General features: G+C 50.5%; 2 protein-coding genes across 9 annotated transcripts in view; both read left to right on the plus strand.

Annotated features, from left to right (window-relative positions):
• The window catches only part of LOC147328695 (spectrin beta chain, non-erythrocytic 1-like), a 31,212-nt gene extending 16,499 nt beyond the window's left edge, over positions 1-14,713 (plus strand). For all 4 annotated transcript variants that reach the window (XM_086297249.1, XM_086297251.1, XM_086297250.1 and 1 more), the window contains 22 exons: positions 593-730; positions 847-1,603; positions 1,688-1,890; positions 2,323-2,413; positions 2,565-2,711; positions 2,988-3,251; positions 5,005-5,229; positions 5,303-5,392; positions 5,473-5,745; positions 5,863-5,993; positions 6,141-6,345; positions 6,425-6,799; positions 7,108-7,352; positions 7,428-7,566; positions 8,002-8,086; positions 10,389-10,585; positions 10,670-10,773; positions 10,855-10,900; positions 11,048-11,256; positions 11,343-11,516; positions 13,273-13,315; positions 13,396-14,713. In XM_086297249.1, coding sequence (XP_086153375.1) covers positions 593-730; positions 847-1,603; positions 1,688-1,890; positions 2,323-2,413; positions 2,565-2,711; positions 2,988-3,251; positions 5,005-5,229; positions 5,303-5,392; positions 5,473-5,745; positions 5,863-5,993; positions 6,141-6,345; positions 6,425-6,799; positions 7,108-7,352; positions 7,428-7,566; positions 8,002-8,086; positions 10,389-10,585; positions 10,670-10,773; positions 10,855-10,900; positions 11,048-11,256; positions 11,343-11,516; positions 13,273-13,315; positions 13,396-13,614 — 4,360 coding nt within the window. In that variant the 3' untranslated portion in view covers positions 13,615-14,713. The remainder of the gene's footprint in view (positions 1-592; positions 731-846; positions 1,604-1,687; positions 1,891-2,322; positions 2,414-2,564; positions 2,712-2,987; positions 3,252-5,004; positions 5,230-5,302; positions 5,393-5,472; positions 5,746-5,862; positions 5,994-6,140; positions 6,346-6,424; positions 6,800-7,107; positions 7,353-7,427; positions 7,567-8,001; positions 8,087-10,388; positions 10,586-10,669; positions 10,774-10,854; positions 10,901-11,047; positions 11,257-11,342; positions 11,517-13,272; positions 13,316-13,395) is intronic.
• Positions 14,714-15,590: 877 nt separating this feature from the next.
• The window catches only part of LOC147328696 (echinoderm microtubule-associated protein-like 6), a 40,226-nt gene continuing 30,678 nt past the window's right edge, over positions 15,591-25,138 (plus strand). For 3 of the 5 annotated variants that reach the window (XM_086297261.1, XM_086297262.1, XM_086297263.1), the window contains exons 1-9: positions 15,612-17,148; positions 18,858-19,017; positions 19,477-19,575; positions 19,648-19,716; positions 20,340-20,525; positions 20,721-20,856; positions 21,561-21,762; positions 21,845-21,982; positions 24,342-24,598. In XM_086297261.1, coding sequence (XP_086153387.1) covers positions 16,952-17,148; positions 18,858-19,017; positions 19,477-19,575; positions 19,648-19,716; positions 20,340-20,525; positions 20,721-20,856; positions 21,561-21,762; positions 21,845-21,982; positions 24,342-24,598 — 1,444 coding nt within the window. In that variant the 5' untranslated portion in view covers positions 15,612-16,951. Of the gene's footprint in view, positions 17,149-17,193; positions 18,751-18,857; positions 19,018-19,476; positions 19,576-19,647; positions 19,717-20,339; positions 20,526-20,720; positions 20,857-21,560; positions 21,763-21,844; positions 21,983-24,341; positions 24,599-25,138 lie in introns of those variants that run through there. The other 2 variants (XM_086297265.1, XM_086297264.1) reach the window with 2 other exon arrangements.

Below are 25,138 nucleotides of genomic sequence, written 5' to 3' on the forward strand. Positions count from 1 at the left end.
AACCGAAGGCTCTGCCTCCCATTCTACTTTTAAATACTCTAGGAACAACAAGTAGGCCTGCAGAGCGAGAGCGAAGTGCTCTAATAGGGTGATATGGTACTACAAGGTCATTAAGATAAGATGGGGCCTGATTATTTAAGACCTTGTATGTGAGGAGCAGGATTTTGAATCCTGGATTTAACAGGAAGCCAAAACAGGAGAAATCTGCTCTCTCTTTCTAGTCCCTGTCAGGACTCTTGCTGCAGCATTTTGGATTAGCTGAAGGCTTTTCAGGGAGTTTTTAGGACTTCCTGATAATAATGAATTACAGTCGTCCAGCCTGGAAGTAATAAATGCATGAACTAGTTTTTCAGCGTCACTCTGAGACAGGATATTTCTAATTTTAGAGATGTTGCACAAATGGAAGAACGCAGTCTTACATATTTGTTTAATATGTGCATTGAAGGACTGAAGTGGTCCTAGCACTGAACCCTGTGGAACTCCATAACTAACCTCAGTGTGTGAAGAGGACTCTCCATGATTAGATAGATATGATACAAATGTACTGTGATACACTGCAACACGTGCACTGAAGCATGATGTGTTCTGGCAGGTTTGAGAGTCTTGAGCCGGAGATGAACAGCCAGGCGTCTCGTGTCGCTGTGGTGAACCAGATTGCCAGGCAGCTGATGCACAGCGGTCACCCGAGTGAGAAGGACATTAAGACCCAGCAGGACAAACTCAATAACAGGTATGACCCGACCATCAGGTACAGAGATTCCTACCAAAGAATAACAAAATCAAAAACATTGACCTGTGAGAGTCAGGTGTGGAAGCTGCCGTGATAACCCTCTGCTCTGCCTCCAGGTGGAGCCTGTTCCGTGAGCTTGTGGACCGTAAGAAGGAGTCCCTGAACTCAGCTCTGGGCGTGCAGAACTACCACCTCGACTGCAACGAGACCAAGTCCTGGATCAAAGAGAAGACCAAAGTCATCGAGTCTACCCAGGAGCTGGGCAATGACCTCACAGGGGTCATGGCCCTGCAGCGCAAACTGACCGGCATGGAGCGTGACCTGGCCGCCATCGAGGACAAGCTCAGTGAAATGCACGGCGAAGCCCGGAGGCTGGCAGAAGAGCACCCCGATCAGGCCAACGCCATTACGGGCCGTCTGGCCGAGATCACAGCCGTATGGGAGGAAATGAAGAACACGCTAAAGAACCGAGAGGAGTCTCTGGGTGAAGCCAGGAAACTGCAGCAGTTCTTACGTGAGCTGGACGACTTCCAGTCGTGGTTATCTCGCACTCAGACCGCCATCGCCTCAGAGGACATGCCCAACACGCTTGCCGAAGCAGAGAAGCTGATGGCCCAACATGAAGGCATCAAGAATGAGATCCAGAACTACGAGGAGGACTATCAGAAGATGCGGGACATGGGCGAGATGGTGACACAGGGCCAGACAGACGCTCAGTACATGTTCCTGCGACAACGGTTGCAGGCGCTCGACACCGGCTGGAACGAACTGCACAAGATGTGGGAGAATCGGCAGAACCTGCTGTCGCAGTCCCACGCCTACCAGCTGTTCCTTCGGGATACCAAGCAGGCGGAGGCTTTCCTCAACAGCCAGGTAAATGCCCGATTAACACCTCCTCCCCTTTCTGCTCCTGCCTGTGCTTTAAAAACTCGCCATTTCTCTGTGTCTGCCCCGCAGGAGTACGTCCTGGCTCACACAGAGATGCCCACGACCCTGGAGGGGGCCGAGGCTGCCATCAAGAAGCAAGAGGACTTCATGACCACGATGGACGCCAACGAGGACAAGATTAACGGCGTGGTTGAGGCCGGTAGGCGGTTGGCCAGCGACGGGAACATCAACGGCGATCGAATCCATGAGAAAGTTACCTCCATCGACGACAGGTGCGCCAAAGCTTCACAGCATGTTCGTTCGCTGCAGAAGAACCTTTCTTGCGTTCTCCTCAGCAGACGTAGTCGGTACATTCCCGTGGTTCCACAGGAAGGTGTAGGTGCCACCCTGACCTTCAGCCTTTCCAGTTGTGCAGGATCCGTCAGTGTGATGAAGGGAATCAATGTGTGTTCTTCCCATTTTGTCACTCATCCAAGTGACTTCTTCAGTCTGGAGTCAGTCTTCGGTTTTCAAGTTTTCACTGAAGACGCCAGATGAACAAAATCCACTAGACTAATGAGAAAGCAGCTGTGGAACATAAAGAGCACGTCAAACCATAGCTGTCACCGTGACCCCGGCTCCGGCTGCTGTTTCTGAATCTCTAAATGTTGGGTTTGGTGAGTGTGTGAAGGTCGGTCTTATCTGGGTTTTTTGTTGTGTTTCAGGCACAAGAAGAACAGGGAGGCTGCGGTGGAGCTGCTGATGAGGTTGAAGGACAACCGAGACCTGCAGAAATTCCTGCAAGACTGCCAGGAGGTCAGTCTCTGATACGAAGCCGTGCTTTAGACGCCAAAGGCAAAACGCACTCTCTGAAGCAGGGGCGTCGTCGACAAGCACAGCGCTGTGGTTCAGACGGCGTCCTGTGATATCATCGCCTGCGTAACACTGTGTTCTGTTCTGTTTGCAGCTGTCTCTGTGGATCAATGAGAAGATGCTCACGGCTCAGGACATGAGCTACGACGAGGCCAGAAACCTGCACAGCAAGTGGTTGAAGCACCAGGCCTTCATGGCCGAGCTGCAGTCCAACAAAGAGTGGCTGGACAAGATCGAGAAGGTACCGCCGTTCGCCTGAGCAGGGCAGCCAATCAGCAGTCACTCCGCTCACACAAAAGATAAACGAGAGCATGCACGACTCACGAGCTGCAACTTTATGCCCGTGTTTGCCTCAGGCAGGTGTTCTCTGAGCTCGCTGCGAGAGAAGCTACTAAAACACATGCTAACGCTGACCGACGGTGCAAAACTGAGCCTAAAATATACAAATTAAACATTTCATCATATAAATGAGACCCCCAGTGACCTTTAACCTGACCCAAGTGTGTCCTGACCTCAGGATGGCACGCTCCTGGTGTCGGAGAAGCCGGAAACGGAGGCGGTGGTGAAGGAGAAGCTGTCGGCACTCCACACCATGTGGGAGGAGCTCGAGTCCACCACGCAGACCAAAGCTCAGTGTCTGTTTGACGCCAACAAGGCCGAGCTGTTCACTCAGAGCTGCGCCGACCTCGACAAGTGGTTGGCCGGCCTCGAGGGCCAGATCCAGTCCGACGACTACGGCAAAGACCTGACGTCCGTCAACATCCTGCTGAAAAAGCAGCAGGTACGTCCTCCACTCACCTGAATGCAGAACAGACAGGTGGACAGCTCAATGTGAGGTTTGATTTTACTCATATATACAGCTATGACACCTGCAACACCACACCTGTAACACACCTGTGACACCTGTAACACCACAACAGTAACACACCTGTGAAACCACACCTGTAACACCACAACAGTAACACACCTGTGACACACCTGTAACATCACAACAGTAACACACCTGTGAAACCTGTAACACCACAACAGTAACACACCTGTGACACACCTGTAACACCACAACAGTAACACACCTGTGACACACCTGTACCACAACAGTAACACACCTGTAACATCACAACAGTAACACACCTGTGACACACCTGTAACATCACAACAGTAACACACCTGTGACACACCTGTAACATCACAACAGTAACACACCTGTAACACCACAACAGTGACACACCTGTAACACCACAACAGTGACACACCTGTAACATCACAACAGTGACACACCTGTGACACACCTGTAACACCACAACAGTGACACACCTGTGACACCTGTAACATCACAACAGTAACACACCTGTGACACACCTGTAACACCACAACAGTAACACACCTGTGAAACCTGTAACACCACAACAGTAACACACCTGTGACACACCTGTAACACCACAACAGTAACACACCTGTGACACACCTGTAACACCACAACAGTAACACACCTGTGACACACCTGCAACACCACAACAGTAACACACCTGTGACACACCTGTAACACCACAACAGTAACACACCTGTGACACCTGTAACACCACAACAGTAACACACCTGTGACACACCTGTAACACCACAACAGTAACACACCTGTGACACACCTGTAACATCACAACAGTAACACACCTGTAACACCACAACAGTGACACACCTGTAACACCACAACAGTGACACACCTGTAACATCACAACAGTGACACACCTGTGACACACCTGTAACACCACAACAGTGACACACCTGTAACACCACAACAGTGACACACCTGTAACACCACAACAGTAACACACCTGTGACACCTGTAACATCACAACAGTAACACACCTGTGACACACCTGTAACACCACAACAGTAACACACCTGTGAAACCTGTAACACCACAACAGTAACACACCTGTGACACCTGTAACACCACAACAGTAACACACCTGTGACACACCTGTAACACCACAACAGTAACACACCTGTGACACACCTGTAACACCACAACAGTAACACACCTGTGACACACCTGTAACACCACAACAGTAACACACCTGTGACACCTGTAACACCACAACAGTAACACACCTGTGACACACCTGTAACACCACAACAGTAACACACCTGTGACACACCTGTAACACCACAACAGTAACACACCTGTGAAACCTGTAACACCACAACAGTAACACACCTGTGACACACCTGTAACACCACAACAGTAACACACCTGTGACACACCTGTAACACCACAACAGTAACACACCTGTGACACACCTGTAACACCACAACAGTAACACACCTGTGACACACCTGTAACACCACAACCGTAACACACCTGTAACATCACAACAGTAACACACCTGTGACACACCTGTAACATCACAACAGTAACACACCTGTGAAACCACACCTGTAACACCACAACAGTAACACAGCTGTAACATATCACAGATGTTGTGCAGCTGCAGTTGAACTGCAGTGGTGTGACAGCTGTGCCTCTATGCTTGCAGATGCTGGAGAACCAGGTGGAGGTGCGACAGAGAGAGGTGGTGGAGCTCCAGAGCCAGGTGAAGGCTCTGGGGCAGGAGGTGAAGGACACGGACGAGGTGGACGGGCGAAGGCAGGTGGTGGAAAATAAGTTTCAGGAGCTGCTGGAGCCGCTGCGACGTCGCAGGAACTTCCTGGTTGAGTCCAGAGAGGTTCACCAGTTCAACCGGGATGTCGAGGACGAGATCGTACGTAAAGTTCACACGCCATATTTTCAGGGGCGCCATCGCTCACGCTCACTGTGCTCTCACTCCTTTACAGCTGTGGGTTCAGGAGAGGATCCCTGTGGCCATGTCCACCGACCACGGCCACAACCTGCAGACGGTCCAGCTGCTCATCAAGAAGAACCAGGTAGGACTATGTTTGCCTCGCTCACAGCATGCTCTGTTTGCTGATGACGGTCTGACCTCTGTGGGCGTAAACATCCCCAGACGCTGCAGAAGGAGATCCTGGGCCATCAGCCCCGCATCGATGACATCCTGGAGCGCAGCCAGAGCCTCCTGAAGGAGGAGTCCTCCAACGGGGATGCGATCCGCCTGGCCGACCTGCAGCAGCTGTGGAAGCGGCTGATGGAGGAGGTGGAGCGTCGGCACGGCCGGCTGGAGGAAGCGCACAAAGCCCAGCAGTACTACTTTGACGCCGCCGAGGCCGAGGCCTGGATGAGCGAGCAGGAGCTCTACATGATGTCAGAGGAGAAGGCCAAGGTGAGTGGGCGGGGCTTACATCATACACAGCTTCCTGTGAAAGTCAACTAAATTAAACACTCACATTAGAAGGGTGAGAGCAAAATCATTACCGTTACAACTGTTTGCTCCAATCAGGACGAGCAGAGCGCCGTCACCATGCTAAAGAAGCATCAGATCATGGAGCAGGCGGTGGAGGACTACGCCGAGGCCGTCCACCAGCTGTCCAAGACCAGCAGAGGGCTGGTGGCCAACGGACACCCGGAGAGGTGAGCCGCTTTTAGTGACATCACACCTGCATCACATGACAGGAAGCAGTCAGACAACATCAGGAAGCCAGCTGCGACACTTCCTGTCTGTCGCTACATCAGTGTGAGTAGTTTAACTGTGTGTGTGTGTGTGTGTGTGTGTGTCAGCGAGCGGATCAGCATGCGTCAGTCTCAGGTGGATAAGCTCTATGCCGGCTTGAAGGACTTGTCGGAGGAGAGGCGGGGCAAACTAGATGAGAGGCTCCGCCTCTTCCAGCTGAATCGAGAGGTGGACGACCTCGAGCAGTGGATCGCCGAGCGCGAGGTGGTGGCCGGGTCACACGAGCTAGGACAGGACTACGAGCATGTCACCGTGCGTACCGATTGTACTTCCTCTGAGTGTACTCTGTCAAGTATTACATACTGACCTATGATCCCTGCCCGCTGCTCAGATGCTGCAGGAACGTTTCCGGGAGTTTGCCCGGGACACCGGGAACATTGGACAGGAGCGCGTGGACGCCGTGAACCGGCTGGCAGACGAGCTGATCAACGCCGGGCACAGCGATGCGGCCACGGTGGCGGAGTGGAAGGACGGGCTAAACGAGGCCTGGGCCGACCTGCTGGAGCTCATCGACACCAGGACGCAGATCCTCGCCGCCTCCTTCGAGCTCCACAAGTTCTACCACGACGCCAAGGAGATCCTGGCACGCATCCTGGACAAGCAGAAGAAGCTTCCGGAGGAAGTGGGCCGGGACCAGAACACGGTGGAGACGCTGCAGAGGATGCACACCACCTTTGAACATGACATCCAGGCCCTGGGAACACAGGTCAGTGTGGGGACACTGGTTTTATTGGGAGTCACTTGGGCACAGCTTTTTTTGGGGGGGGGGGGTTGTTGTATCTGAGGTGTGCAGACAGAGCCCGGCGCTGGCTCTCTGAGCACGTTATTTCCAGCCAGAAACCAGCCACAGCTTCCTGTTCAGCTGATCAGCCGTTTAAAGGTCACGTGACTTAAGAATTACCAGACATGTAAACTCCCACGCAGGTCACCTTTCCTTATTAGGCGATTTAAAGTCAGAGCACCTGACTGAAACATGCAGGTGTACGTGTTATGACCTTTGACCCTGTGTTGCAGGTGAGGCAGCTGCAGGAGGATGCGGGGCGCCTGCAGTCGGCGTATGCCGGAGACAAAGCAGACGACATCCAGCGCAGGGAAAGCGAGGTGCTGGAGGTGTGGCGGAGTCTGCTGGAGGCGTGTGACGGACGCCGGCTCCGCCTCCTCGATACCGGGGACAAGTTTCGGTTCTTCAGCATGGTCCGAGACCTGATGCTGTGGATGGATGACGTGATCCGGCTCATCGAGGCCCAGGAAAACCCCAGGTAGGTCCGTGTGCTGCACAATGGTGGATCCTCGCCTCACGGCGGCCTCGCTAACAAAGACGTTTGTGTGTCCAGAGACGTTTCGTCGGTGGAGCTGTTGATGAACAACCACCAGGGTATCAAGGCGGAGATCGACGCCCGCAACGACAGCTTCACGGCCTGCATTGAGCTCGGGAAGGCTTTGCTGGCCAGGAAGCACTACGCTTCAGAGGAGGTGAGCTGAGACACTGATGGCCGCTCAGGTGATTGTCAGCTGACGAGCTGAAACACAGACTGGGAGAAGAGAAGGAAAAAGGTGCTGAATCAAGAAAAGAAAGTTTAATGACCAACAAAAGAATTGTTAAAGTTAAAGTAATGATGAAATTTGGAAAATGAAAAGAATTCAAAAATAATAAACCCTGGTCTGTGTACAGCCATGGGCAGACGTTTCATCCACTGGTCACAGGGAGCAATGCCCGGTTGTTTTGGGTTTTAATGGTGCAGTGCTCTTATTTTGAAAGCCTCACCTTTACTAGGACAAACACACCTGGGTCACCAAAGTCAAACAGCCAAACAGGCACGACAGAGGCAAATAAAATCAGGGTTGAACTGCAGTCTGTAAAGTCTATAAATAAAGCTGAGACTGAAAGGAGCTGAAAATATTTTCCAGATTAAAGAGAGGCTGCTGCAGCTCACCGACAAGAGGAAGGAGATGATTGACAAGTGGGAGGACCGATGGGAGTGGCTGCGACTGAGTAAGGCTTACTTCCTGTTTACCGTCCACATGAAACATCCAATTAAAATGATGATCAAGAGGCTGAAAGGTCATAGGTCAGTGCTGACTCATCACTGCAGGGTACTACAGTGATGAGTCAGCACTGATGAAGACTCCCCAGGCTCTTGCCCTCCTTTAACGAACCCGACTGACCAATCAGGACACGCTTCAGTTACGCTCAGAGAACAGCTTAGAGTCTGCATCTGTGTGCACGATGTCTTCACCTGACAGCTGCAGGAACTGTTCTCACTGATCCTCAAAGAGCAAAACATCAACCAGCAGTTTGTGAGACAGACACAGCAGAACAAACAGCCACAAAGATACAAAAAGACCAGAAAGATACAAAAAGACCAGAAAGATACAAAAACAGCCACAAAGATACAAAAAGACCAGAAAGATACAAAAAGTCCTGGGGCCCGTTCTTCGTACCGCGCTAAGTAAGTTAGCTGGATTTGATTGTTGACGATTTCGCGTGATCTTGGATCGTTCGGTTCCCCGAAGCTCATCCGGGACTTGCTGTCATAGCAACAGAGCCGTAAGCGTAAACCTGCTGGGGAGCAGGCTTACTTTATGTAAACAGGATTAGATCGCGGCCACGCAGGTATGTCCGCTTCATTTATACGAAAGCAACAGCGATATTCCACCACTGTTTCACCATAAATAAATAACATCACTGTAACCAAAGATAATGCAGCACTTGATCCATTTATTGATTTCACACAGATACATACAGGTCATTCCCTAAAAAAGGGAAATGTACTATTAACATTCTATTACATGTATGTGATTATTACAGATGTAAGTCATATTTCAGAGTAGTAATTGTAAATTACTTCATGTAATCAAGATGAGAGACCACGGCTATAAAAGCGAAGGTGGATTTGGGAAGCCTGTCGCAGCCATGTCCTGTCCGTATACGCGAGCCACCCATTGCGGAAGGTGCAAGATTGATAAGGAGAGTCCTCAGAATTCAGCGTATATTGCGGGATAGACAGGATCCTTTAGCTCAGCGCGACAGTGTGCTCATAGAGAGATATCGATTTTCCCGTGAGGATATTATTTACTTAACCAACTTGTTGACGAGGGGGTGCAGGACCACCACCTGTCTTTGTTTGCTCTGCCCTTTTCTTGGTTGCTGTTATGAACAAACAAACAGATTATTTCAGGGTCTCTTTCCAAGAGACTAAAAGCAATATAAGTGATAAATATTACCATTCTGTAGAATATTCTTATATTTCACTTTTACTTGTTCCCATGTTCTAGTGGGTCCTGTTGTGGCTCTAATGTGAAAGGGGATATAATATAACATATTATAATATAATATAATGTAATATAATATTGGATAATATGGTGTGATATGATAAATCTACCCTACCGCCTACTGGTGTTGGCCAGAGGGGCCGATGGCGCAATATGGCAGCCTGGCTTCTGTCAGTCTGTCCCAGGGCAGCTGTGGCTACAACCGTAGCTGCCTCCACCAGTGTGTGAATGTGAGAGTGAATGAATAGTGGCATTGTAAAGCGCTTTGGGTGCCTTGAAAAGCGCTATATCAACCCACTCCATTATTATTGTTATTATTAAATTACTTACGAGTTTAATTTGTCAGCAACTTTCTGCCAGCCCTCTCTCCTTGCTTTTGCAGCCTTTGCAGTGTTCCCTTGTGTTTTAATTAAACTCTGAAACTCCTGAAATCCCTCACTCAAGAGTTCTTGCTCTGCTGCCGGAAAATACCGAGCGCGCTCCTTCGACATTTTCGCCGACCAATCAGAGGGTTGCCGATCAATGTTTCTACTATCGATGCGTAGCCCCTGTTGGGCCACCCAGTGATCTCACATTACTTCATCCAGCTGTACTAATCGTCAACAACAGGTGTGTTCGGAGAACCGGATTAGCGAGCTCACGGTTAGCGCGATGATTTGGTCTTGGATGTAGTAAGCGAGGTACGAAGAACGGGCCCCAGAAAGATACAAAAAGACCAGAAAGATACAAAAACGGCAACAAAGATACAAAAAGACCAGAAAGATACAAAAAGACCAGAAAGATACAAAAACGCCACAAAGACACAAAAACGCCACAAAGACACAAAAACGCCACAAAGACACAAAAACGCCACAAAGACAGAAAACGACCACGCTTAAAGGCTTTGCTGTGGAGCCTCGTGATAGGTCACACTCCTGTAGAAACACCTGCACACCTCTCACCTTGCCATCCTCTGTATGACACGTTGAGCCTGCAGTCGCGTTGATAAGTTCAGTCATAAAATCTTCCTCTCTCTTCCTCAGTCCTGGAGGTCCACCAGTTCTCTCGGGACGCTGGCGTGGCCGAGGCCTGGCTGCTGGGTCAGGAGCCCTACCTGTCCAGCAGGGAGCTGGGCCAGAGCGTGGACGAGGTCGAGAAGCTCATCAAACGCCACGAAGCCTTCGAGAAGTCCGCCGCCACCTGGGAGGAGCGCTTCTCCGCCCTGGAGAGACTGACTACGGTGAGGGTGGGGTAGCCGGATAGGGTGATGAGGAGGAATGTGATGATGATGATGATGATGATGATGTTTACACGTGTCTTCCAGCTGGAACTGCTGGATGTGAGGAGGCAGCAGGAGGAGGAGGAGAGGAGGAGGAAGCCACCATCTCCAGAGCCTGTGGAAGTTCAGCAGGAGGAGGCGCAGCAGAGGTGAAAGCGCCGCAAATGTGTCATAACGCTCACCACGTAAGTAAAAGCGTGACAATAACGAGTGTGTGTGTGTTTCTGCAGCGCCGTCACTCAGAACGGACCGCCCTCGGACCAGGATTCTCCCAGGGTCAGTAAACTTTAACCTTTATGCCTCCGGCGGTGGCGCACGCCACACGCTTCACCTTTGTTTTCTTCTTAAAGTGTATTTACAGCTAATATTTCTTCTTCTGTGGTGTTAAACTGAATCTGCTGCTGCTTAACCCCACCTGTGCAGGACGGCGTGGAGGACGGAGAGCTGGTGAACGGTGTTGGTGAACGGAGCTCCAAAGAGCCGAGCCCCGCCCCCTCGCCCACCTCTGGCAGGAAGGTTAAAAGTCAGTCGACCACACTGCCCACCAAGAACCGGGACTCCAGCTCGCCCCAGGAGGGACTGCTGCACCGCAAACACGAGTGGGAGGGCCACAACAAGAAGGCTTCCAACAGGTGAGCTCCACGCCCCACAGGAAGTGCCTCGCACGCAGCTACGTCACCTGACCCGTCACCTGACCCCACTGCTGTGTGATTCGCAGGTCGTGGCACAACGTGTACTGCATCATCAACAATAAAGAAATGGGTTTCTACAAGGACGGCAAGGCGGCGAGCCAGGGCGTGCCGTACCACAACGAGCTCCCCATCAGCCTGAAGGACGCCACGTGTGACGTCGCCTCGGACTACAAGAAGAAGAAACACGTCTTCAAACTCAGGTACCGAGCGCAGCAGGAAGTCAGGTGTAGTCTGGACACAAGTTGAACACGTCTCACATTAAACGCCGCCGCTGGTCGCAGCGTCTCCGTGAAGCTGGAAAGTTCCAGTTTGTTTGAACAAATATTCTTAGAATATAATAAAGTAGTCAACATCACAGTGATGATGTCACAGAACCTCTGATGTGATGTGTCAGGTGTGCTGGGCGCACTTCCTGGTTCTGTTAAAGCTGCACGAGAAAAAACTACAGCTTTGATTTGAGGTCACCTGTCCACAAAGGCCTCACCTGTCGTGGCCGAGCCAATCAAACTCCAGATCTCATTTTTGATGTAACGATCAGCTGATTTTACTGTTTCACAGTGTTAGGTTTATATTGATGGATTGTCATTTATGCTTAGAAATATATAATCAATTGTATAATGATAGAGGTCTGATCCTCAGTAGTCTGCAAAGACTCTGTGAGCCTTCCAGAGTGTTCTGGCACACGCACATCCTAAGGTCATGAGCGAGGTCGTACCTTCTCTTTCTGATTGATGGTATAGGAGGACACCTACTCTGTATCTGTTTAAGTATAAGAGCCCTTTGTTTAGGGGACCGCTGGACTCCTGGCACCGGCTTTTTAAGGAGGCGTTCACAGGGCCACATATTGACCCACACATACATACACACACCCACATTCACACACACTCATACCTACACGTATGCATAGACTCTTTGTTCACATGCATGCCTGTGTAAGATGTCATATGTTAATGGGCCTATGCATATTCATGTAACCACAATAAAGAGCAGTGCTACGGGGGAGCTGACTGAGAGCGACTGGGGGGTTCGAGCAGCAGGAACAGCGCTCGTCTCGTCCTCCCCCTCGTGCACGAGCTCACACAGAGCTCTGCCTGCTGTCCAACGCTGTTGCCATTGTAGCAGAATTGTCTCTGATTGTTCCAGCAATAGGTCTGTGCTAGACAAGCCTCTCACACAGCGTCAGAGCTAGACGCAGCGTACGCAACAAAAACACATGTAGACGTTGTCACACGCACGCACACGCACAGACGCACGCACACGCACAGACACACGCACACACATGCACGCACAGACGCACACACATGCACACACACACAGACGCACACACACACAGACAGACAGACACACGCACACACACACGCACAGACGCACATGCACACACACGCACACACACACAGACAGACAGACACACGCACACACACACGCACAGACGCACACACATGCACACACACGCACACACACACAGACAGACACACACACGCACAGACGCACATGCACACACACGCACAGACGCACACACATGCACACACACACAGACAGGCACAGACACACACAGACACACACACACGCACACAGACATTGTGAGTGTTACAACAACCACCTGACATGTTTTATTGTTTGACAGCATCCCGTTACCATGGTTACTCACCAACACATTTCTCAGCCGCAACATTAGGACGCAGCTCCGCCTCCTTTGCCTCATTTTTTTGTTAGCCCAATCACAGCTGCAGCCTGCAGGAACTGATGCTGTGATTGGTTGTCAGGGTGATGGTCGTTCAGACTTCGCCCGGTGACCGTCATTGGTCCAAAGAACGCTGATCACCTGAGCGCTTAAACACACCTGGATGTGTATCTCAGCACAGCCGGCACTTTAACCTTTGACCTTTGACCTGAGGCTTGGTTTGGTGCGTTTGTACGGTTCCTCCACTCACGCCTGTCTTCCTCTCGCTCTTTCAGAATCACCGATGGAAACGAATACCTGTTCCAAGCCAAAGACGAGGTGAGTTTGATTTTTGCTCAGATTTGTGGAAGCGCTCGCCTGTGTGGCGTTCCTGCTTAACTGCTTACGTGCCTCCGCAGGAGGAGATGAGTACCTGGATCCAGGCCATCCTGAACGCCGGCGCCGCAGACCGCTCTGACATCCAGGGCAGCAGCCCTGGCACGCCTGCCTCCGGGCGTGCTCACACGCTGCCGGCCACCGTCACGCTCACCACCGAGTCGAGCCCCGGAAAGCGCGAGAAGGACAAAGACAAAGACAAGGAGAAGCGCTTCAGCCTGTTCAGCAAGAAGAAGCAGTAGAGCGCGGCAGCGAGACGCTTTGGCGAAACCGCCCAGGTGCTCTGACGCACCCATCGCCACATTTACAGGCGCCTCATTTCTCATGGGCCGCCATCAGCCGGGGAGAACTGGAGGCCGCCTCAGAGCGCCGCCAGCTTCCTGAAGATCGACTTGGAGCGGGTGAAACCGCCGCCTCTCTGAGGCTGGCGAGCCTCAGTCCTCCCCGCTGAATGGTTCACCTTTAAAATCGGCCAATCCCAGAGACTGAGGCGGTGGAGACGAGGAGCAAAGGAGCGTTTCGCCAAAGCCCGCCGTCGCCTCGTTTTTGTGCGTTCTGCATTTTTGTTCGCGTGTCGGTCATTTGGCGGCGAGTCGGAGTGCCTGATGTAACGCCGCGTCATCGTTGGCGAATGAGGCCGCTGTCACCGTGTGCATTACCGGCCGTGACATCATCACTGCATCTCGCTCTTTCTTTGATGACATCATCAGGGACCACACGCTAATGTTCTGTTATTGTTTGTTTTTTATTCTCTGAAATTTGTTATTTTTCTATTTTTTGTCGTTTCCTCGTCACAGACGCCGTTTCCTGCCGCGGAGAAATTGGACCAACAGTGCATTTCATTCCAATAATTTCTGTTTTCGTTTCTCTGCAGCCATGTTGTTTTTGTCAGACAGCCCAATCGCCTTCAAGGAGGTGGTGATTTAGAAACGTCCACCTGCATGCTTCATCAGGCTCCGACCTGAGCGCGAAACTGCGACTTCCTCCTTTTGTATCTCTGGTCAGGTGGTGTTGGCGAGGGCGGAGGGAGCTCGCCGTCCCGCCGACGGGAGCGAGGTCTAGACTGGTGAAGGTTGCTTGCTCGTCATCGGCTCTTCGCACCACGCTGATTTCTGCTCTTTGATACCCGTGCTGCCCCGTCACTGTAGATCTATCGTAGCGAACATGTATGGAAGCCCCGCCGTCGTCCTGCACAATCAGAGCTGCACCAATAGGAATGAAGACGCTCGCCGATATTTAGCCGACCTTCGATCATTACAGCTTCTCATGTATGAACCTGCACCTGTAGACTTACAGCTCTCTGTCACATATGTGTGATGTCATTAAAGCTTTTAACCTTTACTCAGTAGCTTCCTGTTGTCTTTGCACGTGCTCAGTTAGAAACCCGCACAAACCCGAGGCCCCCCCTTCCCCATCTGTGTCTGCATGTGTCTGCCTCTGTGGTGTGTGTGTGTGTGGGGGGGGGGGGGGAGGCTGGTCCCTGGTTTAATGCTGGGGGCGGTCCCTTTTTAAATCTCCAGGTCCACTGAAGTTTTCATTGGTTGTGGCCTGCAGGTGTTAGAGCAAACAGGTGAGTTACAGATATAGTTCCTGCCCAGTGATGACGCTCATTGGAGGGTTCAGGTAAATCTCGCCTAACGTGGCATGGATGCAGTGAGCTGCTCGTTAAAAACACTACAACCCCCAGCATGCACTGCGGCTGTACGCTGAATCAGACCGTACCTGCTCAGAGGCGGGAAGCTCGCGGAGGTGTCCGCGAGGGAAACCGGAAGCTGTGACCTTCAAAAGAAAACGGAGGATTGTGGGGAAAAAAATCGGATTAAGCGTGCAGAGAGCTCAGAGGTGTTTGTTCATCACGGAGAAAAACGGGGAAGAGCAGGTCACTACTCACTGCGCCTGCGTGCAGAAAACTGCGGACCTTAATCCTCAGCACACCTGTGAGTGCTGGTTCACACTGACTTTAGAGTACAGCTGTGTTTTCCTACAAACATTTAGATGTCTGTGCAGGTAAAGGTTTTTTCAGAAATAAAAGACTAAAAAATAAAAGTCTTTATGTTGTGAATAAACGTCAAATTCATAACTGGATGAAACTGAGATTTTTTTTAAAAGGTGCTGATGTGTGCACGCCTCCCTGTCGAGGGCTGCAGAATCTGAACCAGACTCCTGCATGAGCTGCAGTCACGTGATTGGACTCGCACCTGCAGATGCACATCGGCTGCATGCGCACGCTGCTGACCAAGTTTCAGGTGGTGACCTCCAGGTGACCTCAGACCAGACAAGGTTGTCCATAGTCTGGGAGCTGCTGGTTGGAGGACTGGTTGCTGTTGGGTCATTGCGTGTATTGAACCACATGAAGGCCGTCAGGAGAAACTAGCTTCCTTTTATTTTTGCTGAGCTGGAAAAACGCTTTCAGATTAGTCTGACTTCCTCTCAGCATCTGATGACGTCTGACTGTAAACGTCACAAAGACACATTACATATTTAAGCTATACTAAAGGTGAAGTGAATGAGGGCGTAAATAAATGAAAGGCTTTTAAAAGAGATGTAAGCCTCATCGTGAGATAAGAAGCTGAAGCATATGTGTGACGTCATGACCTCTCAGGCGTTATTTTTGTGTCTCTTAGTCACAAACGGAGAGAAGAGCTCGTGTTTGCGCCAATCCTGCGATGAATGAACGATAAATGCGATGCTATGTATCTGGTGCTTTTATTTTGAAGGTGACCGCGGGAAGCACGGGGTTTCACGGTTTCCGGCTTGATGCTTTCGGCGGTCCCGTTAGCGCTCCGTTCTCGGGTCGCGGTTTTTCACGGTTTTAGGGCTGCTGGTGACCGGTGCCCGAGCAGGAGCGCCGGTGCGGGCGGGTGTGGACGGTCGCGGGTAGATGTGCGCAGTAATCTGCGGATCGGCGCAGACGGCGGAGGATTTGCTGTGATTTAAATCTGCGCCTGACGGACGGAGGCCGGGAGGAGCCGCTAACGGTGACCCGGTCCGGTCTGTCTGCTGCGGGTCGGAATTAAAACGCCCACAAACAGCTCGAAGTTACATTTCCGGGAGTGTCTCTGAGGTCGGACATGGAAGCTGGAAACGTCAGGGTTTAGACCGCCGCCTTTTATTTAGTTAAAACACATAAACTCACTGTTAAATTTTCATCAGCTGAATTTGGTCTTTATGATTTTGAAATTCTGTGATTTTGTCTCAGGTCGTCTGAATTTAGCAAACATTGATTTTATCTCAGCAGCACTCAGTTTATTCACAGTCGTTCCGGTTTCCATCATCATAAAATCCACCTGAGCAAGTCTTCAGGTGAGCAGGTGTGTTCAGGTGTCGGTCAGAGGTTTCTGGCCCTGGCGCTGACTCCACTCGGGATTTTTACTGTGAAAAGCGCAGAAGAAGACCCTTACAACCTTCCTGCTGACACATTAGTGAGCGGTGCCAAAGCTGCCTCTGGAATCATGGGAAGTGTAGGCAAAGAGACTACAGGGATGGACGGCAGTTCCTGGCAACATTAGCGGCTCCAGCAGATACATTTCTCTGAGACGGTTTTTCTGTGGATGTTTGAGTTTGTGGGTTTGAGCAGACATGTCAGATAAAACAGCGCCGCGCTGCCAGCTGAGGCTGGAGTGGATCCACGGGTACCGGGGCCACCAGTGCCGAAACAACCTGTACTACACAGCTGGGAAAGATGTGGTGTACTTCGTGGCCGGGGTGGGCGTGGTCTTCAACACCAGAGAGCACACACAGAAGTTCTACCTGGGACACAACGATGACATTATCAGGTGAGGAGGAACCCTGTGACGGTGCTGGTGAACTCTGACGCCATGCAGGCGGGTTTTAGGATTTAAAGGTCGGTCCATCAGCCGCTGGATTCAACGTCCAGAGAATGTTCAGTTAGAACCTCGGATTCAGAAGACCGGTGTGGTTCTCACTCAGGTTGCAGAACAGCTCTTTACTTCTTGAGCAGTTTGTCCAGCTGATTTGACCGCATTCTGCAGGGTGTCCTATAAGGGGCGCTTCAGGAGTGCGGGGTATCGGGCCTGTTGGGTTCACCTCACGATTCTGGTCTCATTTCTGTCAGAGATGACAGAATTTGTAAGCGGATACAGATGATGAAGGACTTTGGCTTCGATGGTTTCTGGACCTCGTTTCGGTTCTCCCTCACTTGACCTCCTGCTCACAGAGGTCCTGGTCATCGGCTGGAGGAGGAGTTTAGGTTTCCCAGAGTATGTTAACAGTGAGGGCAGGGTGGAGCAGGAGGTCGACAGATGAATTGAAAGTGAAGCGATCTGTTTACTGCTAGATCTACGTACTTCTGCTCACCTGTGACCACAAGCTCCCTCTGAAGGTGTCTAGGCGCAGGCTCAGAGATGCTGTGAGGGTTCGGTGTTTCAGGTAGAGCTCAGAGTAGAGAGGAGTCTGACCTGGACCCTCCTGGGGAGGTGTGTCACCTGGAGGCCCCGTGGCAGATCCCCGGCATCTCGGCTGGTTTGGGAACATCTTGGTGTACCTCTGGAGGAGCTGGAAAGGGTTTCTGAAGCTAGTCTGAGGATGGAAATTGGACGTAAATACTTAGAATGGCATTCTCTCGAACATCCAGCAGGGGGCGACTCCTCTGGCCCAATTTATATATAGAAAAGGAGCTGATATGTGAGCTCCGTGAACACCTGAGAGACGGTTTCTGGTCTCAGGTTTTAGGCGTGACTGACGCAAACTGAAACTTGTTTTGTGAATTTTGCTCATTCTTGGTGATATAACGGAGGATTATGTGGGTCTGCTCGTGGGCTGACAGATGTTTGATGGTCTGTGCAGTCGGGTTCAGGATTGAAATAAAGATTAGAGTTAATTTACAAAAGAGAATCTGCCACAGTCCACGGCAAAGCTGCAGGTAGTGCCATCGTGTGAGTGTGGAAACTTTAATATCTCCAGAGTCCAGGAGAAAACTGTTGTGTCAGCTGTTGTGTTTACGTGCCCTGCAGCACTTTGTCAGTGTTCACTGGATCTGGAGCGACACGTCAAACCCGTGTGCTTAAATTCGTCCTGACTTCCTCCTGCTCAGCATTTTGTTTCAGCTTTAACACAGTTCAGAACTTCCTTTGGAATCTGTCTGTTTTTAGGTTTCCTTCAGTGTTTGTGATGCTCTGCAGACAGGGGGCGCTCACGCCCAGTTCAGCTGTTTTAATGGGACTCTCTGATTGGAGGACCTTTAAAAACAGAAAGCCACTGCATGTCTGTAACCATCACAAAAACCAGCATTAAGTGCTTACTTCCACCAGCCCTGAGGCGTGTTGGTGAACACACGTGTGTGCTGCTGCGTGTCCGCCCCCCTTCACAGATGGCCGGGTGGCCGCTGAACGATTAAAAGCTTCATCAGCAGCTGCCAGGTCAGCCCTAGTGATGAGGTCACAGTGTGGAGACAGGAAGTCGAGCTCAGCCGTCGGTCGCTGTGATCGGTGTCAGAACTGCTGACTTCTTCTTCTTCCTTTCTCAGTCTGGCCATGCATCCTGATAAGATCCAGGTGGCGACAGGTCAGGTGGGGAAGGACCCGTACATCTGTATCTGGGACACGTACGCCATGCAGACGGTGTCCATCCTGCGGGACGTGCACACCCACGGAGTGGCCTGTCTCGCCTTCGATGCTGATGGACAGGTAACGATGTTACCGACACTCTAACCACCCGTCTCAGATTAAAGTTTTAACAATTTAAAAAATAAAATCTTTGATTTTGAATTGAAACTTTATCAGCAGCAGCAGTTTTACAGCAGCTTTGTATGAGTCGCGCTTCAGAATAATCCTCCTGTGTCTGACACCCGCTGCTTTAGCTCCTCCTGCTGTAAGATAACTTTCCTGTCATTGGCTGCACCTCATCAACAGACACAAGCAAGTGGGCGGGGCTTTTGGCGCCTCTTTGTGACATCACACTGACCCAGTGTTGAGAGATTACTGCGAACACTGAGCTCGTCAGTAGGAGCTCTACGTTTAGTGTGAATGCGCGCGGCCAGAGCAGGAGATGTGACAGGAAGTGAGGCGAAGGCGAGTGGGTCACCTTTACGTTTCATCGTAAAGGTATCGTCCAATCACGTTCCCTCTTTGTTTCTGTTGCCATAGCGACTGGCCTCAGTTGGCCTGGATGCCAAGAACACGGTGTGCGTCTGGGACTGGAGAAGAGGACGTGTCCTCGCCACGGCCACCGGACACTCGGACAGAGTACGTGCCGGCGCACACGCGTTTACCTGCAGGCGTACCTGAGGAGTAACGCCGCTCTCGCTTTTCCCACAGATCTTCGACGTGTGCTGGGATCCGTTCCAGGCCGGCCGGCTGGTCAGCTGCGGAGTCAAGCACATCAAGGTGGGGCAGCACCTGGGTGGTCACATGACGGAGGGGTTCACAGGCAGCTGTGGGTGCTGGGATCAGCCGCACATCATCCCGCCTGCAGCGGACGATGTGCGGCTGAAAAGTACAGGAGACGTTTAAACCCGGTGATGATTTCGACCTCACACCTCTGTCACGTACAGAGCTGTGCAAAACTCTTGAGCTGCTCCTCACTCTGTGCAGCATCAGGTAATGTTCAGATGTTGACTCACAGGTGGGTGAGAGAAGGAAGACAGGACAAAGACATGCTGTGGAAGAGAGACAGATTAATAACAGGTATGATTCAGTGCAGAGAGGTCTGTAACACATAGTGAGTGAAGAAGAAACACCCAGTGCATCATGGGAATAACAGCAGCCTGCACCTGTTGCAGCGTCACTAAGGGAGGATTCAGGGTCACAGCTTGTTTGAGTTGTAAAAACTGATTCTTATTTTCCTGCGACAGATAAAGAAGTGTGGGGGCTCAAGACTTTTGCACGGTCCTGTATGGGGTTGAAATGGTCCTTCTACTGCTCGCCGTCGATAACCTACTCAGCACGCCAGCATGGCTGGCACCACTTCCTGTGCTAATCTGCGCCCTCTCTGTTTCCTGTGTGCGTAGTTTTGGACTCTGTGTGGCAACGCTCTGACTCCGAAGCGAGGGATTTTTGGGAAAACGGGCGACCTGCAGACCATCCTGTGCGTCTCTGCGGCCAAAGACGAGCTCACGTACTCCGGCGCTCTGAACGGGGACGTTTACGTGTGGCGAGGACTCACGCTGATGAGGACCGTACAGGCTGCACACGGGGTACACACACACACACACACAGCTTTACCTGTAAAACAGGTGGAGCTCGAGAGCAGCATCCACCCTGATGGAAACGCTTTCTCCTCCAGGTAACGCGAGGATCAAACATGGCCGACCTAACCCGAGCAGGTGATTAACCCACAGCTGCACCTGTGCTGGGAAGGGGCTGATTGGAAATGTGTTGTTCTTCTGCAGGCGGGGATCTTCAGCATGCACGCCTGTGAGGAAGGATTCGCCACCGGAGGGCGAGACGGCTGCATCAGACTGTGGGATGTGGACTTCAAACCCATCACAAAGATCGACCTGAGGGAGGCGGAGCAGGGCTACAAAGGTCTGATCTGGTCCCCTCTGTCACACCGGGGTCACTCAGGGGTCACACCGGGGTCCACCTGCTCAGGGTCGCCTCTGCTTTGGTTTTGTATTTGATCAACCACAGCGGCAAAAAAGTCGTCAGTGCTTCACAGAAAGTGAATCTACAGCAGGCTGAGTCTTACCTGCTGCTCACCTGGCTCTGGCAGAGACGCCGGATTCCCAAATCACATGTGATCACATTTATTATTAATAATAATAATAATAGTACATGTTATTTAAAAGCGCCTTTAAAACACCCAAGCACACAGGTACAGCAAATAAAACAGGCATAAAAACGTGAACTGTACACAATAATAAGCGTAGCAGATAAAAAGATCATGGATGATTTATATGGAGTAGGCGGTCTTAAATAGGTGGGGTGATGTCGAGGGGGAATTCCAGGGTCGAGACGAGAGGAAGGAACAGAAAGAGATGTATGCCTTACATGTATGGAGGAGTATTTAAAATGAATGGCAGATTTGACCGGGAGCAGTGAAGCTGCTTCAGGACAGGCGTGCTGTGATGTCCTCGTGACAACACGGGCAGCAGAGCTCTCGACACGTTGAAGCGTACTGATGGATTTTTGTGTTACAGTAGTCGATCTGAGATGCAGCAATGTGTTTGTTAAATGTGAGTTCTGTGATTGGTGGCCCCCGTCCCAGAGTTTCCTGTTTCCTGTCTCAGGTCTGTCGATCCGTAGCGTGTGCTGGAAGGCCGACCGCATCCTGGCCGGGACTCAGGACAGTGAAATCTTCGAGGTGATGGTCCGAGACCGGGACAAACCAGTTCTACTGATGCAGGGTCACAGCGAGGGCGAGCTGTGGGCGCTGGACGTGCACCCCAAACAGCCCGTCGCCGTCACCGGGAGTGACGACCGCTCCGTGAGGTCGGTCCAACTGCACCGCAGACCGCTCACGCCCTCCCGCTCACCTGGTGTCCTCCTAACCTGTTGCTCACCTGTGTCTCAGGCTCTGGAGCCTTCCTGACCACACTCTGCTGGCTCGCTGCAACATGGAGGAGTCCGTTCGAAGCGTTTCTTTCAACAATGACGGTTCTCAGCTCGCTCTGGGCATGAAGGATGGCTCGTTTACGGTGCTGCGTGTCAGGTGACCTCTCTTACCTGTCGATAAGATTATGTACAGGTGTGTTATCGCCTCAAATTAAACAGGAGCTTAAAGCCGATCTGTGACCAGCGAGCTCAGGGAAGCTGACGTCTGCGTTAACAAATGCTGACGTGGAAAACTGTTGGCGGCCTCGCGCTTCCTAAATCTCTGCGGTAACGGTCACAGGTAATGGACCCCACTGATCACCAGAGGTGGGACCAAGTCATTGTTTTGCAAGTCTCAAGTAAGTCTCAAGTCTTTATCCTCAAGTCTCAAGTCAAGTCTCAAGTAATGTCAGGCAAGTCCGAGTCAAGTCACAAGTCTGAAATTTTGAATTTCAAGTCCTTTCGAGTCTTTAAAAAAAAAAAAGAAAAAATAATGTTGCAGTTATGCTAAATGTAAATATTAGACCATGTAATTTTAAAATCCGTGTTTTTCTCAACACATGACAAAATAGTGAACTTAGAAAATATACACAAATTGTGAAATTGCACCTCTTTAAAATGCAGCTCAATTAAACCTAGCTCCAAGAATAATTTTCACAGACAGTTCTGAGATAAGCTGCATGTTATTCTTGGATGCGGTTGTAGGACCGGCTTTAAAATCGCATGACAAAAATATCATACACATTAAAAAAAACTGTATCACCAACGTAGCCTGGACAACATTTGCTAGTTAGATGAAGTCAGCTATCTCATCTTAGCATATTTATATGCATATTTATAATCATACGGTTCTTGGAGTGAGTGCATACACTCATGAAGTTTAGTAACTTCAGGTCACTGCAACAAGCCCAGGTACAGTTTACCGACGGATGGGTGCAGGACCTTGAAATGCACCGTGTAGAACGAAAGACCATCGTACGTATCATAAGTTTACCAGTCTCACAAATCGTCGTCATAAATACACATTCGTTAACCGTTTATTAATAGGACCTTTGAGCTCAACGGTAATTAATTAGTAGTGGAAATAATTTCTGGTAGCATCACAGAAATGTAGCAGTGACAATAATACTGTATGCTGTAATCGTACTGGACAATTAGTGATACAAAAAACCTGTTTTATCCTGTGAATAAAAGTATATGTTTTTGTCAATGTACCATAATAACAGAAGCGAAACGCAATATTGTGTCAGGACAATTCACTATTTATGCACAATAAATAAAGGAGCATAGCGCGACAATTTCTGTTCAGCGCCAGACTTGCTTGTAACCTATATCACCAGTTATGTTGTGAAAATGACGTATTAACTACTAAAAAACACTGACCTTCGTGTAAATGCTTGGAGCAGACTAACCTGTGAGCTGGAGGGTTCTGGGACGTTATATTTGGTCTTTGAATGGCTGCGATCCAGGCCATCCGTCGCCTCTTTGTTACTTCGGAAACATGGTTCGAACAATTTCTCTTCAACGACGTAATCCGATAACAACTGATCTCTTTACCCGTCGGCTTCCCGTGGCTGTCATGCGACCGGCTATTGCAGTTAATAATACAACAGCTTCTTGACATTTTTGTGTTTCTTTTTATCGCTGTGGCGACCGTGGCTCAGGGGGTTGGGAAGCGTATCTGTAACCGGAAGGTCGCCGGTTCGATCCCCGGGCTCTCTGTTCTGGTCGTTGTGTCCTTGGGCAAGACACTTTACCCTACTTGCCTACTGGTGTTGGCCAGAGGGGCCGATGGCGTGATATGGCAGCCTCGCTTCTGTCAGTCTGCCCCCAGGGCAGCTGTGGCTACAACCGTAGCTGCCTCCACCAGTGTGTGAATGTGAGAGTGACTGAATAGTGGCATTGTAAAGTGCTTTGGGTGCCTTGAAAAGCGCTATATCAACCCACTCCATTATTATTATTATTGTGTGACTGATTTCAATTGAAAGCCTGCGTGCGCTAGTACCGCTTGCCACGAGTTCCCAGAATCCTTTGCGGTTTACCCCTGAATGACGTCACATTTTCAATCTCTATATAATATGCATGTTAAATTTTATATTTGGGGTGAAATATCAAGTCTTTTCAAGTAAACCGGTTCAAGTCCAATTCAAGTCCCAAGTCATTGGTGTAAAAGTCCAAGTCAAGTCACAAGTCTTAGAACATTTTTTCAAGTCAAGTCTAAAGTCATAAAATTAATGACTCGAGTCTGACTCGAGTCCAAGTCATGTGACTCGAGTCCACACCTCTGCTGATCACGATCGGGTGCTCTTTGTGATAAAGACCACTTCCTGCTATGTGACAGCGGTCTTTAAGCAGGTTAAACATAATTGGCGTGTGTTGCTGTGGTTCTTAGAAATGGGCGGGGTTAAAAGGCTAAGATGGTGGTTTACCATCCGTGCTCCGGTTAGTGAGGCCTGCTAATGCGTGTGTTTGTGCAGGGACATGACAGAGGTTGTGCACATCAAGGACAGGAAGGAAGTGATCCACGAGCTGAAGTTTTCTCCGGATGGTTCTTTCCTGGCGGTCGGGTCCAATGACGGGATGGTGGACGTGTATGCCGTCGCACAGCGCTACAAGAAGGTAGGCGAGTGCAGCCGCTCCGCCTCCTTCATCACCCACCTGGACTGGTCGGTCGACAGCCGCTTCCTGCAGACCAATGACGGTGCCGGGGAGCGGCTCTTCTACAGGATGCCAGGTACACAGGAACACCTGAGACTTGGTTTTGTCCTCCCGGTTTCCACACAGCTGTGGTCTTCAGGGGACAAAAATGTCCCCACTTCATTTTAGCGTGTTTTAAATTAGTATAAATTGTCAATCAGTTCAGCGTTACAGTTTGACTGAAGACATTAACACAAAATTTACCCAACATTTGACATTTTAGGGCCACCAGACCTTGTTTACATAAAGTACACTTTGTTTTTGAGCGAAAATAAAACGTGACAATAAAATATTTCATCCATCCATCCATCCATTCGCTTCCGCTTATCCTTTTTCAGGGTCGCGGGGGGCGCTGGAGCCTATCCCAGCTGTCATAGGGCGAGAGGCAGGGTACACCCTGGACAGGTCGCCAGTCTGTCGCAGGGCCAACACACAGGGACAAACAACCATTCACACTCACATTCACTCCTAGTGGCAATTTGGATTATCCAATTAACCTATCCCCACAAGCTGCATGTCTTTGGACGGTGGGAGGAAGCCGGAGTACCCGGAGAGAACCCACGCAAACACGGGGAGA

Source organism: Aulonocara sp. 'chitande type north' Nkhata Bay, linkage group LG6 (assembly GCF_057382095.1).
Source record: "Aulonocara sp. 'chitande type north' Nkhata Bay isolate Kocher_YH1m ecotype deep benthic linkage group LG6, A_spYH_male_GT1.1, whole genome shotgun sequence".
Taxonomy (NCBI): domain Eukaryota; kingdom Metazoa; phylum Chordata; class Actinopteri; order Cichliformes; family Cichlidae; genus Aulonocara; species Aulonocara sp. 'chitande type north' Nkhata Bay.